A 14,138-nucleotide genomic window follows, 5' to 3' on the forward strand; every position below is an offset into this window, starting at 1 on the left:
GTGTTTCAATTCAGACTTTTCCAAAGTCAGTGTTACAGAGACGTTTATTGGCTTTCTTGCAAAAGTTTACAAGATTCTTTGAACGTTTAAAAATAACAATTACAAATTACCAGAACTCAGACTGAGAGTAGATTTAGATTAGATATTGGAAAAAAATTCCTTATTCAGAGGGTGGTAAGGCCTTGGCACAGATTCACAGAGAAGCTGTGGCTGCCCCATTCCTGGAAGTGTTTAAAGCCAGGGTGGGCAGAGCTTGGAGCAACCTGGTATAGTGGAAGTTGTCCCTGCCTATGGCAGGGTTTGGAACTTGATGATCTTTAAGGTCTCTTTCAACCTAGACCATTCCATGATTGTAGGAAAACCTCAGATACTCTCACAGCTGCCTGTTTACATGAACAGCAGCACAAGTATGAACCCCCTCCAGCAAAACACTGTTAAGGAGCTCTCTACCTTGGACAGGGAGGTCTCAGTCCTGCATGGAGGACTCAGCTCTCTCGGCACAATTCACTGCAGGCTCACAGTGACCTCCAAGACAGCGTGGAACATGAGTCTCACCTTCCCTAGCATCTGCTCAGGAAGTCCCAGCCTCCAAGAGGCTCCTGGTCAAGGTCTGTCCCAAAGGTTTTATTGCACAACCAGTGGCTGCTTGTGCCTCAGGCTGGGATTTGGCCATGGGCAAAGCCACAGCCAGAAAAACTTCAGCATGGCAGTGGCCGTGGCAAACATCCCAAATTGAGCAGAAGAAATCACAAACACCCACAGAACATCCACAGGAGCTCACTTGAAGGCAGCACCTCACATGATCATCAAGATGACTCAACCTTTTCAACATGTTCTAATACCTTTTCAGAGGACTCCATAAAAAAGCACAAAGGGATTTCAGGCTTTGGAATTAGCCCTAAGTGACAACACACTGTAATTATGTAAACTCATTCATTTTCTGGTGAAGGAAAGCTTTCACCATTGCAGTTTTTTTAATTAGGAAAGAAGCCTCTGTGCTGCAGGAACAGAAAGCCACTTTGCAGCAGGGAAGAGAGAAGTTGTTGGAAGAGCTTTGGCCTTGTAACTGGGGAAGCAGAGTCAGAAACCCAACCCAGCAGCACTCTGGGGTGTTCCCTGCAAGGTGACATTACACTCTTGTTTCTGTGGAGCACAGGAGCCAGGCAAGTTTTACCTCAGCCTCCCAACAACAACCCAGAAAGTAAATTTCCCCTCTCCACAGCATAAACAGGGCACTCCTTCATGCTTTCCTAGTGTTTAGAGAAGTTAGAGCCAACTGAGCTGTTCACAGTGCAGTGATTGACCCTCGCCAGGCAGCTCTGCTCCAGAACCTGCCCTCACAACAAGCCAGCATTTGATCACAGCTTGGTAAAACATTACTGAAAACTTGCCAAAGGGAACTCAGCTCGTTCCTTGTTCCTCTGCAAGGCCTTGGCTGAGCTGTTTCCCCCCACTGGGGCTTGGTTCCCAACTGTGGAGCAGAGATAAGCACCTGGAGCATGCTGTGTGTGAATAGATTTGGGAGGACTTTGCTCAGAGCACGTTCTGCTCCCTGCCAGGATAACTGAAGTTTCCAAGCATGTAGCCCTCAGATCCCCTACAGTGAAGCCAATACTGGGCTGCAGCTCCTCTTTGTCACTGTTGTGAGCAAAACACACCTGTGGGCAACAGTGCAGGTGAGCTGGGAGCAGGAGGCTCAGAGCCTGCTCTCCATGACACTCCAGCTCTCAAGCTGCTCCCCGGTGAGACAGGCTGGGGGGCAGGAAAATAGGAAATCATGGAGACAAGTGTAAGGGAGAACAAGGCCTGTGACAGGCTGAATATTCACTGCCAGGAGACTTCATGGAATCTTTTAAGTTGGAAAATTAAATTAAGATCACAGAGTCCAACCATTAACCCAGCATGGCCAGGCCCATCACTAAACCCATCTTTATGGGAAGCTGAAGGATGTTCAGAAGCTCCAACAGTCAGCAATTCCAGTTTTCCCCATAAGGCCACATTTTATTTTCCAGCCTTTTAAATAATACTTTTGTGTGCTATCCTAAACACCTAACAGGGAAGAAATGTTTGGCACTAAAATGCCTTATGCACCTGCTGTGATGAGGCAAAGGTCTCCAGCAAACTGACTGTTAGTCAAGTCTCTCCTGCTTCTATTGCCTTTTAAAGCCAATAGAGATTTTACATTCCCTTGACCCTGCATGATGGATAATTCCCTCCTCAAGTGGCAGGAATTACCTTTTCAGCTCTAGAAAGTGATGCCAGCGTTCTATTCTGCAGCTTTAACTGAACACACAGAAATAGGATGCAGATCCCCAGGCTCTGAAGTCTGCAATGTTCACTTCTTTGTGCATGATTAAAGCTCAGATTTACCTCTGTAAAGAACTACCATTTACAATTCATTTTTGCCCAGAGGCTGACCAGGAGGTTCTCCATTTACTTTAATAAATGGTTGATAAGAATAAAAGAGGAAAGACTGGATGCCACAAAACATCAGATCTCCCAGGTTGTTTGCAACATGCCCAAGTGGAACAGTGACTCAGAAGGTGAGCATTCCTCCCCAGCAGTGGAGAGGCTGCTCAAAGCAGGACATGGAATTTGGGAGCTCAGGCAGTGCTTCACTCCCCTGCCTGTCAAATGAGTCACTTGAATTTCAACCATATTTAAATAACAGCCTGCATTTCCCAGGCAGTAGCAGTAGCCAGCACACTACAAGCACAGCACTATCATTTCCATGTTACAAAATGTGCAGGTGTCTCCACTCACACCCACCTGACAGAGCTCTGCAGTTGAATTTGATTAAGAAATAATCCACACAGAAAACTCCAAGCAGCAAGACATAGGGCCCACAGCAGTCCCAGGGACAGGCACTCCTTATGTAACAGGGATAGATATTGCCATGCCTGGGAAAGCACAGGGCTGGGAATCAGTATGCATGTTTGCCAAACAAACAGCTCTTCAAACATCCCCACTCTTGTTGTCAACACTCTCACTGTTCCAGACAGCCCTGTTTGTGACTGCTGCAACTGCTGCATCCAGGGGCACCTTTGATTTTCACAAGGCCTGGCTCTACTCCAAGAGCAAACTTCATTTTCTGGCTCAATTTAGGGAATTCAACCCATCTAGCTGCTGCTTGGAAAGGCCCTCTAGGACACTATGTTCAGAAAATTTTGAAACATTTTGCCTAGACAGAAACAAAAGGAGGATCAAGAGCTGAGGAAAAAACCAATTTGTTATTCCAGGACAGCATCCAGTTACCATTTCCACTCCAGCTGCCCTGACTATATGAGGGGCCGATCTGAAACGTTGGCAGTGCTGTTTGGCACAGTCAGCTGTAGTGGGTACCCACTGGTTTGTCACACTGCAGACACTTCCCAGCTCTGTCAGGGTGGGGCTCTGCAGCTGATGCAGAGTGGGAAAGTGCCAAACCTCTAACAGAGACAGTTCTGCTGTTCAGTCACAATCTTTCCAAGCAGTGCTACTCAGACTGATCACACCACCAAGCAGATGTTTCGTTATCTCCCATTCCGATTGCCACTGAAGGGCAAGAGCAGGCAGAATGGGAAGGCAGAACACTGGCAGTTACCAGGAGTGCTCTGCAATCAAACAGAATTCAGAGGTGCAAGGCTGAGTGCAGACACCGAAGAGGATTTAGTGATCTACTCTGCAAAGCCTACAACTCAAGAACCCAGACAATTCTTACTTTTCCTAGCCACAAACCTGAAAAAGCACTGATAACTAGGGTTGAGATGGCACTTTCAGGCGAGCAGGACTATATCTAGTTGCAGTTGGCTGGCTGGATGCAAAAGCTGCAAGTATTAGTAGATTAACAGATAGAAAACAGATTATTGGACTTTAAGGCATTTCATTTTGTGTATTTCTTTAGGCAGCACTTTTAAAAAGCACCTTAATACAGAACATTTTTTAATTCACTTTGGAATGAACTCATAGTTAGTGAGGTATTGCAGACTTACAGAAAGGAGAATCTTTGAGGCTCTCAGATTCCCCCCTTGCTCCTTTCATCACATTCCATCAATTACTCAGCTGCAGACACCTCACACCCTCTGCAGCTCTGCTTGAATCAACCTCTCACTGACTTTTCTAAGAGGGGACAGGCAAGTCACCGTGAAAGGTGACTGACAAGGCACACAAATGGTGGGACCACAGCTCCCAGCATAGTGTGGGGACACAGCAGATGTAGAGATAAAAAAATAAATAAGTTTTTAAGATGTACCATCTAAAATCTGGTTCTAGTTTCCTCTTTGTCCTCTATAAAGAGGTAAAGAGTCCCAGAGCTGAGCTCCTCTCTCCTAATGGGAAACCTGAGCATGGAGCAGGATGGAACACTGCTACCTGCTGCACTGGCACCAGCAACGTCACACTATTTTTCAGGGTGTGTCTCCCTTCCTAAAAAAGTCTTCTACTAGTTGATCAAATGTCTGTGAGGAATTCTGCTTTAGGATATTTAAGGGAGTGAGCAAATACTGCTCTGCAAATCTAGTTGCAAGGTGCTCACTGGAAACAGATGCTGCCCCTGCTCTTCCCAGCTGCTCCCCACTCAGCTCTTCCGTCTCACCCTTGTGGCAAGTGCAGCCTTCTTTGGAGTGGAGAGCTGGATCACAGTAGTGCTGAGGAACCTTAACATCTGTGAATGTTTCAGGTTTCTCAGTATTTTTCTCTGGGGACTCATAAACGACCCCTTGGGGCACAGAACGCCGTGGGGCTCTTTTCCAGAGACTCGTGTGTTTCTTCCTCCTCCTTCGGCTTTGCCACTGTCCAGACTCTTGCACAGCCTTTGAGACTTTGAAGTCAGGAAGTACCTGGGGAGCAGAGCTCAGGAATTCCTGAAAGTAAACCTGGCACATGTCACCCTTCACAATGGGAATGATGGAGCAGGGTTTCAGCCACTTCACAAACTCACGCAGCTCTGCAAAGGACGAGTGATCCGAGTATGGGATGAGGTGAATGTTGGGGTGGGTGACCTTCATGGGCCTGCCGGTGGGAATGATGGCAATGGTGGGGTGAAGCATGTTCCAGGTGACAAGCGCATCCCAGCGGATCTCGGCAACATCCACGGCGCGGATCCAGCCCGCGCCCTCCTCGGCAGTGAATACATCTGGGAGCTCCAGCAGCCGCATCTGCTCCAGGCGCCACGGGCTCACTACCACCCACGTGCCAAACTCCAGCGCCAGGTCCATCAGCAGCGTCTCCTTGCCCAGGGTGTACACACCTGCCAGGGGAGCAGCAGCTCAAGGACAGGGCAGGGGGACACAAGCCCTGGCTGGGGCCATGCTGGAGGGAGGGCAACACTCACCAATGACCACGTGGTGCTGCGGGTGGGCACGGATGAGGTGGGCAGCCTGGCGGGTGGCCAGCGCCCGCGAGGGGAGGGCCCGCTGGGGGTGACAGTTGGTGTTGTCCAGGTACAGGCAGTCGATGTGGCGGCCTCTCAGTGCTGGCTCACTCTGCATGGCACTCGTGTAGCGGAAATCTCCTGCAAGGACAGGGATGGCAGGGTAGTGCCCAGAGAGGGCATGGAGTTTCCCTCACTGAGGGTATTTCAGAACCATCTGGTAACAATTCTGTGCCATGTGCTCTGGGACAACCCTGCTTAAGCAAGGAGCTGGGACTAGGTGACCTGGCAGTCCCTTCCAAACTGACCAATTTTGTGATTCTGTGATTGTGGGAACCTGCCATGTACCTGTGTAGAGGATGGTGCCAAAGGTACCCTCAAAGAGGAACATAACGGAGCCAGGGCAGTGGTTGGAGTCGATCAACGTCACCGTCACCTCATCCACGACATGGCTCTGCCCCACCTCCAGCGGCCGGATCCAGCACATCGGCACCTGCAGGGGCCAAGCTGTGAGGGCTGGGCAGGGCAGGTGAGGAGGGTTGGGACAAGTAGATGGGGTGCCCAGGCGATGAGGGCCGGGGCGGGTAGGACACACCTACCTGCAGGCGGCGGTGCAGGAGGCGGGCGGTGAGCGGGGAGCAGTACAGCGGGCGGCTCCAGGTGCTGGACAGCCCCACCGTGTGATCCGAATGCATGTGGGACAGGAAGAAGAGGCGGGCACCGGCCGCCCTCCGCAGGCTCCAGAAGTCCACGGCGATGGGGGTCCCAGGCAGCACCGTCCCGCTCATGGCGGGCCAGATCCCTGCTCCCCTCACACCAGTTTTGGCGGGAAGCGCCGCGCACGCGCCGGCGGAGCGGGGCGTGACCGGGGCCGGGCCGCGCTCCAGGGGCGGGGCAGCGCCATATGCGCGGGGGTCACGTGGGCGGGGCGGTGGGACCGGCGGGCGGAGCGGCACCGGGAACGGGACTGGGGTCGGGGCCTGGGAGTAGGGTTGGGACCGGAACCGCATCCTGGGATCTGCGACTGGGATCGGGACGGGGACTAGGGACTGCGACTGGCACCGGCTCCTAGGACTCGGAGCGGGAGCGGCGTGGGGCCATGCCGTACCTGGGCGGCGAGGAGGCGCAGCGGGAGCTCCGCCGGGCGCTGTCGAACCCGCACGTGCAGGCGGACCCGGCGCGGTATCGCGGCGCCGTGCTGCGCGTGATCCGGTACGGCGGGCGGGCCGGGCGGGGGGCGCAGGGCTGGGCCGCGCCGTGCTGAGTCCCGTGCCTGCCGCAGGCTGATGGCGCAGGGCGTCGACGTGTCGGGGCTGTTCCCGGAGATGGTGAAGGCGGGTGCGGTGCCGGACGTGGTACAGAAGAAGCTGGTGTCCTTCTACGTGCGCTCCCAGGCCCCACGGCAGCCGCAGCTGGCGCTGCTCGCCGTCAACTCCCTGCGCAAGGATTGCGCGCACCCCAGCCCGGCCGTGAGGGGGCTCGCCCTGCGCACCATGTGCGGCCTCAGGTGCGGCGGGGCCCGGGGCGGGCCGCGGGCTGTCCCCGGCCGCGGTGCCCCGCTGACGGCCGGCTGCTCTCCCGCAGGATGCCCGGGATCCAGGAGTACCTGCAGCAGCCCCTCGTGAGCGGGCTGAGGGACAAGGCGTCCTACGTGCGCAGGGTGGCCGTGCTAGGCTGTGCCAAGATGGTGAAGCTGCAGGGGGACTGCGAAGTGGGTGAGTGGGTGCCGGCCGTGGGGCTGGGGATGCTGGCCGTGGAGCTAGGGACGCGCAGGTGCTGTGTTCGTGATGTACGTTCAGGTTTTAGGGCTCTCCTGGGCTCCTGCGCTGCCCCTGTGTTATCGTGGCTGCAGGGCAGAAGGAGAGGGAAAGTGGAGGGTAATTAGTGAAAGAGTGAGAAAATTGGGATTGTTCAGCCTGGAGAGGAGAAAGCTCCGGGGAGACCTGATTGTGGCCTTCCAGTACCTGAAGGGAGCCTGTAAGAGAGAGAGAGAGAGTGACTTCGGAGAAGGGCGTGGAGTGACAGGACAAAGGGGAGCGGCTTTAAACTGAAAAGAGACCAGGTTTAGGATATTGGGAAGGAATTGTTCCCTGTGAGGTTGGAGAGGCCCTGGCACAGGTGCCCAGAGCAGCTGTGGCTGCACCTGGATCCCTGGAAGTGCCCAAGGCCAAGTTGCACAGGGCTTGGAGCCACCTGGGATAGTGGAAGGTGTCCCTGCCCATGGCAGGAGTGGCACTGAATGAGTTTTAAAGTCCATTCCAACCCATAATATTCTATGACTTAGTGATACAATGATTTTCTTCCATCACCAGTCTCTGATCAGCCAGGGGTCACTGTGACCCACACAGACCCTCAGGGAAAAGCTGTGCCAAGGGCAGGTGTTCTTGCAGTGTTTGAAGTTTTGTTGATCCAGTTCAAGCCATGTCTTTTTTTTGTGATAAATACAATGATTAAACTTCAGTGTGGCAGTAGATCTTGATGGCAGGAGCTCTGTGCTTTGCAGATGGTGCTCTGGTGAACGAGCTCTACAGTTTGCTTCGTGACCAGGACCCCATTGTGGTAGTGAACTGTCTGAGGGCCTTGGAAGAGATCCTGAAGAAGGAGGGAGGTGTTGTCATCAACAAACCCATTGCCCATCATCTCCTCAACAGGTTTGGTTTTTTTGGTATTAAGATGGTGCTGGAAGCTTCTCTCTTGTTCTCATGTTTTCTAATGCAGAGGCAGTTTCTGGGGGGACATAACCTACCTCTCTCCTACCCAAAGATGGAGGTGGCCATCCTAAGATAAACTAAACCACTTCAGGCTTAAGAGAAATCTGGGATGCCCAGCTCTTCCAGGCAGTCTTTGCCTCAGCTGATGGTTTGGTTTGTAATTGTAGGTTAATGTGATTAGACTTTTGGGATTTTTATAGTGATATATGATGATACATGATATATCTGTGGGACAGGTATGTTCTAGTGTGTCTCTCCAGATTCACTGAAAGATATATAGCTGTCGTGCTTGAAGAAATCAGTTTTTCTGCAGGTAATTCTACTTGATGTAGGAAAAGAGGGGTATTGCTCTGCCCAGATGATTCTTCTCAGTGTTGCTGCCTGGTCTAAACACCAGCAAAAGTGCACATGACTGATACTGAATTAATAACCAGGCAGTTCTCTTGTGGTAAAACTGTGGCATCCACTTGGTTGGGAGCAGAGGCCATAAAGAAGCTGGAGGCTGAGGCCTCTGCACAGATGTTCCTGCCCTCCCTGACTTGTGTCCCTGTGCTCCTGGCAGGATGCCTGACCTGGATCAGTGGGGGCAGAGTGAGGTGCTCACCTTCCTGCTGCGCTACAAACCGCGCAGCGAGGACGAGCTCTTCGACATCCTCAACCTGCTCGATGGCTACCTCAAGAGCAGCAGCCCCAGCGTTGTGATGGCAGCCACCAAGCTGTTCCTGGTGCTGGCCAGGGAGTACCCAGATGTGCAGACAGATGTGCTGGTGCGGGTGAAGGGCCCGCTGCTGTCTGCCTGCACCTCAGAGAGCAGGGAGCTCTGCTTCACCGCACTCTGCCACGTGCACCAGATCCTCAGGACCCTGCCCGGCCACTTCAGCAGCCACTACAAAAAGTTCTTCTGCTCCTACTCAGAGCCCCACTATATTAAATGCCAGAAGATGGAGGTGCTTTGTGAGCTGGTGAATGATGAAAACGTGCAGCAGGTTCTGGAGGAGCTGAAGGGTTACTGCACTGACGTGTCAGTGGAGCTGGCACAGGGAGCAATCTTTGCCATAGGTGAGAGCTGTACCTTGGCTTGGCTACAGCCCTGGGCCTTTCAGAGGGGCTGTTCTCTGCTGAGGGGTACCTGGGCAAGCACCAAGTCACTGCTCTGTGCTGTAGCAGCACAGACTCCAACCTGCCCAGGAGTGGTTTGTGTCAGTGTTTCTGTAGCACTAATTATTTCAGAAGTCCTAGCATTGAGCTGCTTCAGGTTGTGCAGAAAGTCCTTGAATCTTGTGCTGTGAAGAGATGCTCTAGAGAAAATGTGTCATTTCATCTTGTTAATGAGCCTTAGAGTGTTCAGTGCAGCTGTGCAGGGGGTGGAGGAGCTCTAATACCTGTTTGTTCTTTGAGTTGTGGTGGGGGCAGAGCTAAGGTGATAGTTTTGGTTTTGTGAGCTTTAAAAATAGGTGAATTATGACAGTATTCATAAGGACAAAATTAGGGATGGTAAAATGCCTTTTTTATTGTATTACATTTAAGGAAAGTTCCGAAATCTTCTGAGGCATGGCCTCAAAGAAAAGAACATGTCCATGGTGTGGAGAACAAGCTCATTTGGCCACACTTTCAGAAATGGTAGTCAGAAGGGAAAGGAGAGAGACTTTCTTTAAAGAGAGTTTGTGATGAGTAGCTGCGCTCATGATTCCTGTTTCACTCTGATGGAAGGTTGATTTTTATGTCTTCTTGGCATCCTTGCAGCCAATATTGCCAGGACATACACAGAGCAGTGTGTGGGGATTCTGACAGAGCTTCTAGGGCTTCAGCAGGAGCACATCACCTCAGGTAACCATTGCAGACTGCTGCCTGCTTTGTGCTCTCAGGAGGTGCCCTTGCTGGGGCTTGTGATCCCAAACTCAACACCCTCAAAGGCACTTGGCTTTCAGTTTAATTGGTACCTTCAGGTGGAAGTTTTCCAGGTGGGTTGAGGGGTAAAAAGTGTGTTCCTTCTGCAGGAACTGCTCTCTGTGGGAAAGGGGAAGATGGTTGTAGCTGTGTTTGTGCTTCTTTCTGGCTGCCACCTGCTGACTCAGGGAGTGAGTGGCTCAGCAGAGACATTTTACTGTCTGAGAGCCAAGATGATTAATAGATCTTTTGAAACTCTGTGATTTTTGTTCCTCACATAATGGTCTGATTCAGTTGTACCCAAGCTTCCTTTATTCTCTTCTGCTCTCAGATCCACCTTCACATCACTGCTGTTCCTGCTGCTCTCTATTAACTGGTCTTGCTCTCAGGTTTGAAAACCACACAGCTTGCACTCAGCTGTTGAATTCCATCTCAGGAGTTGTTGGTGTGTCTGAGTGAGCAGAAAAACCCTTAAAGTTTTGACCTGAAGTTCACAAGCCTCATTTCAAATTGGGGTCAGCTTTAATTTGTCATTCTAACCTCATGTGTCTGAAGCATCATGAGTCAGAGGCTTTTTGAAGGCTGGCAGTGGCCAGAAGAGAGGCTACTCTCCAGCAGTGGAACAATCTGAAGTCTCAGTGCTTTATTTTAGACCTGGTGCAGCTTTACTCTGACAAATGCAATGTCATGGGATTGGGAAGGAGGGTGCCTCAAATCACAGTCACAGGCAGAGCACTGACCCTCCTGGCTGAGATTTGCAAAGCTTCTTGAATGGGGGGGGGGGCAGTTGAAATGATTTTTTTTCCCCCTAATGGGTTTTATAACTTAGGGGATGCTGGTAACTTTTTTTTCTCGCAGCTGTGGTCCGTGCTTTCCGAGACCTGGCCTGGCTGTGTCCCCAGTGCACAGATGCCGTGTGCCAGGCGCTGCCTGGCTGTGAGGACACCATCCAGGACAGCGAGGTGAGGTGACAATGCTCGGGGGAGGATGGACAAGGACTGTTCATCTTCCTTTTGCCTGGAGATTGGGGGCAAAAATCAGAAATCCTCAGATTTGTTCTCTCAGCGTGCTAATTTCATGCCAGCATGTGGCACACAGTAGCTGTTTGCTGGTGTTCCTGTGGTTCCTTTAGGGCAAGCAAGCACTGGTCTGGCTCCTGGGCACACATGGGGAGAAGATCCCCAATGCTCCCTATGTCTTGGAGGACTTTGTGGAGAATGTGAAGTCTGAGACATTCCCAGCAGTCAAGATGGAGCTCCTGACAGCACTTCTGCGGCTCTTCCTGGCCCGGCCCGCCGAGTGCCAGGACATGTTGGGCAGGCTGCTCTACTACTGCATTGGTGGGTTCCCTGTGTCGTCACAGGCTTTGGGACCTGCTCTGGCTGTAACCCCAGGCTGTGTCAGCATCTCAGATGCTCTGATGCTTCTGAGGAAGCCATCCAGGCTGGCAGGGACAGGTGATTCCATGCCTTAGGCTGCTGCCTGGCCCCTGGCTGTCTGGTGGATGTGGAGTTACAGAGTCATGGAATGGTTTGGTTGGGAAGGGAACTTAAAGATCATCCAGTTCCACCCCCTGTCCTGAGCAGGGACACCTTACCTGTCCAGCCTGGCTTTGGACACTTCCAGGGATCCAGGGGCAGCCACAGCTTCTCTGGGCAGCCTGTTCCAGGGCCTCCCCACCCTCACAGGGAACAATTCCTTCCCAATATCCCAGCCAGTCCTGCCTTCTGTTAGTTTTAAAACATCCCCCCTTGTCCTTTCGCTGTCTGCCTGTAAGCAGGCTTGCATTGTATCCCTGAAAGTCTGTTTTTGATAATTGTCAGTACTCTGGGGAAATGTGGCTGGTAGGATTCTCCATGAATTGCATCTCTGATTCCCAGAGGAGGAGCAGGACATGGCCGTGCGGGACCGTGGGCTGTTCTACTATCGCCTTCTGCAGTCTGGGGTGGAGGAAGTGAAGCGGGTCCTGTGCAGCCCCAAGTCTGACCCCTCCCTGGGGCTCCTGGGGGACCAGAGCAAGCAGCCTGTCAATGCCTGGGCTTGGGAGTTCAACACTCTGGCCACAGTTTATGGCAGAGAGCGCTGGGCACTCGCCACTGCTCAGCAGCCTGTGGAAACCTCTTACTCTTGCTCACCTTATGCTGACTCCAGGAACAGAGACACAGGTAAACCTGCCTCACCTTCCTCTGGGAGCCATTCTCCCCTTGCCAGCAGATCACAGAATCCCAGAATGGTTTGGGTTGGAAGGAGCCCTGAAATTCCTCTTGTTCCACCCATGCCATGGGCAGGGAACTTCCACTTTTCCAGGCTGCTCCAAGTCCTGTCCAACCTGGCCTGGAACACTTCCAGGGATCCAGGGGCAGCCACAGCTGCTCTGGGCAGCCAGGATGTTCTCCTGTGGGTTTGTTTGGAAGAATATCAGAGTGCTTTGGGAATTTGGTGTTCTGATCACCTTGTGCAGTGTGTGGCTGGTCCCTCTCTAGCCCAGGGAATGCTGCAGGTGGTACTGGGATTCCAGCCTTCCTCTGCTCCATCAGACGGGCTTTGTGGAGCTGGGAGCTGCATCTCATATGTGTTTGTGCTTTCATTTCAGAGTCACGGGTTTCTGAAGGGAGTAAGGAAGTCCTTGAGGTTTGCCCTGATACTCCAGTGTCTGAAGGGAATAAAGAACTCCTCAAGGCTCATCCTGATGCAGGCAGCCTAAGCTTGATTCCTGATGTTTCCCTGACTGCAGAAGAGTTTGAGAAGACCTGGCTGAGCCTGGACACGAGCTGCCAGCTCTCTCTGCCCTGGTGTGGGCTTGTCCATGCAGACACCATCCAGACAGCCCTTCGTGTTGTGCACATCCAGACCATTGCCATGAGCAAAGCTGGAGCCCAGCCCTGGAAAGCTTATCTGAGTGCCCAGGATGACTCGGGCTGCCTCTTCCTCACAGAGCTCCTGCTTGAGGCAGTAGATTCAGAGCTGCAGATTTCGGTGAAGCAAAATGAAGCAAAGCCAGAGGCTCTGCAATCCTTCATCTCAGCCTTGAGGACAGTCCTGGAGGCGGTGGCTGGACTGGAGTCTTGACTGGTCCCTGCTCCCAGCAGGATGCGTCCTCAGGGCACAGGAAAAGTTGATTTCTCTGGCTTTTGCCACACCCAGTGCTGGTTTGATAGTTTGAAACTACACAGTTTCCAGTTAACCTGGAAAGCCCGGGTGGTGTGGGGGAAGCTGGGGCTGGGGAACAGGGCAGGGTGAAGGGTCTGCCCTCCCCCTGGGCTGGGGAAAGGACAGGGTCACTCTGGTGTGAATCACATGACTGCTGGCATCTGTGGGAGTTGTCATGAGGCACAAATGTCACTGATGGAACCAGAACTGAGCAGAATCCAGGGGTGTGTTTTGGAGAGGTTTTTTCCTGAGAATTACAAATAATTAAAACAAACAAAACAAAACTCCAGAGGCACCAGGACTCTGCCACTTATCTCACACTAAGAGGATCAGTCCAGTGAGGAGAGAATATTTCATTCTTGGCTCCCTTTACATTTATTTTAATTTGCTGTCTGATTTTAGTAGTAGCTTCACTTAGGGGTGAAGAGAGCTCTGCTGTGCCAGAGGAGGGTATGCAGGGTACATCCTGATCACTGGAACCAGCATGGTCCACTTCCAAGAGATGGGTTTTTAGTTTGAACATGTTACTGAGGTGAGAATTGTCCTATCTGAAGTTCCCTCCAGCTCCCTGTGCTCTTTCCAGACTCCTTGACTGAGGGTGAGGTACGCAGTGAGATTGATCTAACAGGGCTTTAGGTACTCTGTGAGGAGCACAAACTTTTTTTGACCCTATTCTGCCTGATTTCTTGTAATTTTTGATTTCTTTGAATGACGTGATTGGCCCTCAAATGGCACTATGCCTTCCATGCACTTCACTGAAACCCTGTCACTGTTAGACAGACTTCTGCTTTTCCTAATAAAAATGTGAATCCTGTTTGGCTGATTTCTGGAGTTTCTTGTTCCTTCAACCCTCAGGGCTGTGGATGGAGTGGTGTGATCACTGCTGTCGATCAGGGCAGCTCTGCAGCCCAGCTCCTGCCTCTGTCTCCAACAGGGCTTTTCTCTCTCACCTTCCTTGAAGCAAAGCTTTAAGGATTGACTGGGAAATAATTAGTCTCAAATGTCAAATTAATGTGAAGGATGAACCTGCAGGTGAACTC

At 51.9% G+C, this 14,138-nt stretch overlaps 2 protein-coding genes across 3 annotated transcripts; one reads left to right on the forward strand and one right to left on the reverse strand.

The window, feature by feature from the left end:
• Positions 1-26: 26 nt before the first annotated feature.
• Positions 27-6,197, reverse strand: DCLRE1B (DNA cross-link repair 1B). The gene is made up of 4 exons (XM_015650876.2): positions 5,950-6,197; positions 5,699-5,843; positions 5,312-5,491; positions 27-5,227 (listed from the first exon to the last, which is right to left on the reverse strand). The coding sequence occupies exons 1-4, from the start codon at positions 6,136-6,138 to the stop codon at positions 4,386-4,388; spliced, it is 1,356 nt and encodes a 451-aa protein (XP_015506362.1). The 5' UTR covers positions 6,139-6,197; the 3' UTR covers positions 27-4,385.
• Positions 6,198-6,291: 94 nt separating this feature from the next.
• On the forward strand, positions 6,292-13,921 carry AP4B1 (adaptor related protein complex 4 subunit beta 1). Of its 2 annotated transcripts, XM_015650875.3 has the most exons (10): positions 6,292-6,562; positions 6,633-6,857; positions 6,935-7,065; positions 7,854-8,001; positions 8,624-9,120; positions 9,805-9,888; positions 10,807-10,910; positions 11,081-11,288; positions 11,829-12,113; positions 12,542-13,921. In XM_015650875.3, the coding sequence occupies exons 1-10, from the start codon at positions 6,450-6,452 to the stop codon at positions 13,015-13,017; spliced, it is 2,271 nt and encodes a 756-aa protein (XP_015506361.1). In that variant the 5' UTR covers positions 6,292-6,449; the 3' UTR covers positions 13,018-13,921. The 2 variants fall into 2 exon arrangements, with proteins under 2 accessions (XP_015506361.1, XP_018864562.1); XM_019009017.2 differs by lacking the exon at positions 11,829-12,113.
• Positions 13,922-14,138: the final 217 nt, after the last annotated feature.

The sequence above is a fragment of the Parus major genome, chromosome 26 (assembly GCF_001522545.3).
Source record: "Parus major isolate Abel chromosome 26, Parus_major1.1, whole genome shotgun sequence".
In the NCBI taxonomy this organism is placed as follows: Eukaryota; Metazoa; Chordata; class Aves; order Passeriformes; family Paridae; genus Parus; species Parus major.

Coding starts and splice junctions, on each gene's coding strand:
- AP4B1 (XM_015650875.3), top strand. CDS start 6,450: ATGCCGTACCTGGGCGGCGAGGAGGCGCAGCGGGAGCTCCGCCGGGCG. Junction 9,121..9,804: donor GGGAGCAATCTTTGCCATAG/GTGAGAGCTGTA, acceptor GCATCCTTGCAG/CCAATATTGCCAGGACATAC. Junction 11,289..11,828: donor GCTGCTCTACTACTGCATTG/GTGGGTTCCCTG, acceptor TCTGATTCCCAG/AGGAGGAGCAGGACATGGCC.
- DCLRE1B (XM_015650876.2), bottom strand. CDS start 6,138: ATGAGCGGGACGGTGCTGCCTGGGACCCCCATCGCCGTGGACTTCTGG. Junction 5,844..5,949: donor TCCTGCACCGCCGCCTGCAG/GTAGGTGTGTCC, acceptor TGGCCCCTGCAG/GTGCCGATGTGCTGGATCCG. Junction 5,228..5,311: donor GCAGCACCACGTGGTCATTG/GTGAGTGTTGCC, acceptor CTCCCCTGGCAG/GTGTGTACACCCTGGGCAAG.